The 3,617-nt window shown below is 42.3% G+C and overlaps 1 protein-coding gene across 1 annotated transcript; it reads left to right on the plus strand.

The window, feature by feature from the left end:
• Positions 1-1,135: 1,135 nt before the first annotated feature.
• Positions 1,136-1,701, plus strand: LOC102994248 (binder of sperm protein homolog 2-like). Its single transcript, XM_007112469.1, has 3 exons — positions 1,136-1,148; positions 1,232-1,372; positions 1,613-1,701. Exons 1-3 carry the CDS (start codon positions 1,136-1,138, stop codon positions 1,699-1,701), a joined length of 243 nt encoding a protein of 80 aa, XP_007112531.1.
• The last annotated feature ends 1,916 nt before the right edge of the window (positions 1,702-3,617 follow it).

The following is a 3,617-nucleotide window of genomic DNA, read 5'->3' on the forward strand; positions in this document are numbered from 1 at the left end:
GTCCAGTGGCTAAGACTCCATGCTTCCACTGGAGGGGGCACGGGTTCGATCCCTGGTCGGGGAACTAAGATCCTGCATGCCGCACGGCGAGGCCAAAAATAATAATAATAATAAATAAATAAAATTTTAAAATAGATAAAAGTACTAACATACTTGTTTAAAGTAATACTATAATTATTAAATAAAAATATAAATATGTATATTGATAAATAATAAGTAATTGCTAAATACTAAAAATCAATGAATCTTGCATCAAAATTATTTCAGGCTTATGAAGGGCCAGTCAATATTTATTAAGTTTCTAGTACGGACCAATCCCTATCAGTTGATATCATGGGTCTAGCATTGAACAAGATATGTGTGGTCACTTCCGACAAACGAGACACTGAACAAGTCATTACATGTTAAATAAATATAAGAACTTATAAGAAATATAAGGGAAGTTGGAAGTTCAGTACAAGTGGACCTGGCATAGTCTGGGTGTTCAAGGGAGTTCCATGGAGATTTACATTTAGGCTGAACATCAGAGGAGGGTAAACAGGCAGAGGGTGTGCCAAGCAGAGATCATGTCTATACAACCCCAAGGCAAGAAAGATGGTGGTACACTTGGGAAACCTTACAGAGCTTGAGCACAGAGAGCACAGGGGAGGGTGGTCTAAGGTGAGGCTGGAGGTGTGTTTGGGAACCAGATCAAGGAGGGTATCATAAGCAATTTCAATCCTATCTCCTATCTTAAGGGTAATGGAATCTGAATAGATGCATGGCAGAGTCAGGTTAGTGTTCAAGAACGAACACACTCCCTACAGTGTGAAGAACAGATAGGACAAATCGCTTGGAAGCATCCAGAAATAAGCTACTGAGTAGTCAAGGTAAAAGGTGTGGAAGGAAGTGGATAGCTTTGTGTGATACTTAGGAACTAACTTTGACAGGCTAAGAGATTTATTTTTCTAGGAGAGAGAGAGAAAAATCTAAGAAAGAGTCTAGAATTTCGCCTTAGGAGATCTGGTGCACAGCCACTAGAGGACTTACATGAAAAGGAAGCCACGGACTCCAGTCTGCTTCCAGGTCCGGCTTGAAATAGACTTCCTTTGATAGTCACTTATACATTTTGTGCCAAAGCCAGCCAAATGTGGATATGGGGGCAGCTGGTACCAATAAGTTGTGATAGACGTTAGAAAGTCAATTCCCTTTGTAAGCCTGCCCCACATTCTTCCTGCTTTCTCTTTTCCAGCGTTCTTTAACCATTCCTGTACCTTTCCATTTGCGTATGGCGACGTTATCTACTACAGCTGCATCTCCGTCCGCAGTGATCATGCCTGGTGTTCTATTGATGAGGTATTCCAAGGCAGATGGCGGTACTGTACCGCGGAAGGTGAGGGTCCCTATGATGGGTTGTCTTAGATGCCTATGATCCAGGAAGCAAGTGACAGCAGCTGGCTACATGGTTTTGGGTGTCAGATAATCCTGAGTCCAAATCCTGACTTTTCTAAATGGTTTAACCACCCTGAAGACCGTTCTGTGTGGTAGAAAAAGCATGTGTTGTTAGTGTAACAATGGTTAATCTTAAGACTTTTTATGTTCATATTTCTTCTGCCCCACCCTTTCTCTGCAGATCCCCCAAAGTGTACCTTCCCTTTCTTGTACAGAAATAAACTCTTTGCTAGTTGCACCAAGGAAGGCTATGTTTTGAGTAGGAGTTGATGCTCATTGGCAGAAGATTACAACCAAGATGGAAAATGGAAACAATGCTCTCCTTACAAGTAAGTTGGCTGGGGAAGGATGGAATGGGGGTCTTACAGATCTCTTAAGGTGGGGACCCTCTGGATTAATGGAAAGGGAAGCTTGGGGTCTAGATCATCTAGTGATGGCTTAGATCAGAGGTCAGCAAACATTCCCTATAAAGGGCCAACTAGTAAGTAATTTAGGCTGTGCAAACCATGTTCAACTCTGCCTTGTAGCGCAAAAACAGCCACAAGTAATTAAAATAATAATAATAATAAACATGGCTGTATTCCATTAAAACTATTTCCTATTTATAGGCCCTGAAATTTGAATCTCATATAATTTTCAGAGGTCACAAAATATCAGTCACCTTGTGATTTTTGGCTTTTGCCAACCATTTGTTTCTTTATTTACATATTATGTCTGCTTCTCTATTATATTCATTTTTCACTGATTGGAAGTACAACCATTGTTGTCAACCATTCAAAAATGAGAAAACCATTAGTTCACAGGCCATCCGAAAACAGTTGGTCGGTTGGATTTGGCCTCCAGGCTCTAATTTGCTGGCCCCTGGCTTGAATGATTTGTCCATGACCTCATTCGAATGAAGAAATGAGGTTAGTTTCCATTCAAAAGCAGATATGGGAAGGAGAAAAGTGTGGTCAACAGACATTGGAGAGTTTACCCATTTCTATGCTCGAATTATATTGAGGATTTTATTGGGTGCACGGTAGTGTCTCATGCAAAGCTCATGATGAGCTCGGGAAGTGATTATAGGTGTTATTATGCCCGAAGAGAAACGAGGAAGCTGAAGCATACGAGGCTAGGCGATACCCAAACCCAGTGTCAAATCCCATCATCTTAATAAAGTTTCTTGCAGAGACCACTTGCCAACCATCTCCATTAACTGAGCCCATGCTATACACTCTATTGTGAGCTTTCCACTAGGTATCTCTCTCCCCAACAAAACTGAAAATTTATGGTTGTAGAAATGGACATTGAGAGCCAGGGCATCTCGGCCAATCAGCTAGTAAGAGATGAAGTAAGAGATTTAGCCTGGACTCAGTGTGAATACTGATGGCTAAAATCAGTGTTCATTTCCACACCCACAGCTCTACACATTTGTCAAAACTCATATAGCCATTAACTTGGAAAAGTCTTTAATTTGGAAAAGTCTTTGGGGTCATTGCCAACAACACCAGTAACACGCAGATAAAGACTCATGCGGCTGCATTCCCTATCCACATTGTAACTCTACCGAGTGATTGGGTTGACCTTTCTTGTTGGGCTTCCAGAAGAGTCAAAGCCCCATTTGGGACCCAGACACAGCAACTGTGTTGTTTTGTGTAAAGAGGGGTCCCACTTTCTCTCCCAACTGACTTTGATTGATTCTTGAACCTTCTCTGGAGCTCGGCCAATAGTTATTCACTCCTAGGCTGGTCTGCAGATTTGCAACTTGGTAAGGTGCCAGGAAGGTTCTGTGGTTTCTAATCTCGGCTTTGAATTGGATGTTACTCATCCGCAAGCTTTTTATTACCTTATAAGAAGGAATCAGTGGTGCTGGCTATAGCCATCCAATTTCATCGTTTGTATAGTGATTTTTTTCCTGGGACTTCTCAACCAGCTAGCGTATGCCCCTCCACAGGATACCATCCCAGTTCAGCTCCAGGGAGAGTTTTAACAATTGCACTACCACCTTGCACCAGGGGCTGTGTGTTCTTCACCTACCACCAGTAATGGTCTCCTCCTGGCCCTCACGGATTGGGAGTGACCCGGCTCCAAATCCCCATCTGATTCCTACTTTCCTGGACCACTCCCAGTACTGTCACAGACTGGGTCCTCAGAAACAGATGTTTTTTTCTCTCTCTCTGCCTTCTTTCCTCCCTCCTTTCTTT

Source organism: Physeter macrocephalus, chromosome 17 (assembly GCF_002837175.3).
Source record: "Physeter macrocephalus isolate SW-GA chromosome 17, ASM283717v5, whole genome shotgun sequence".
In the NCBI taxonomy this organism is placed as follows: Eukaryota; Metazoa; Chordata; class Mammalia; order Artiodactyla; family Physeteridae; genus Physeter; species Physeter macrocephalus.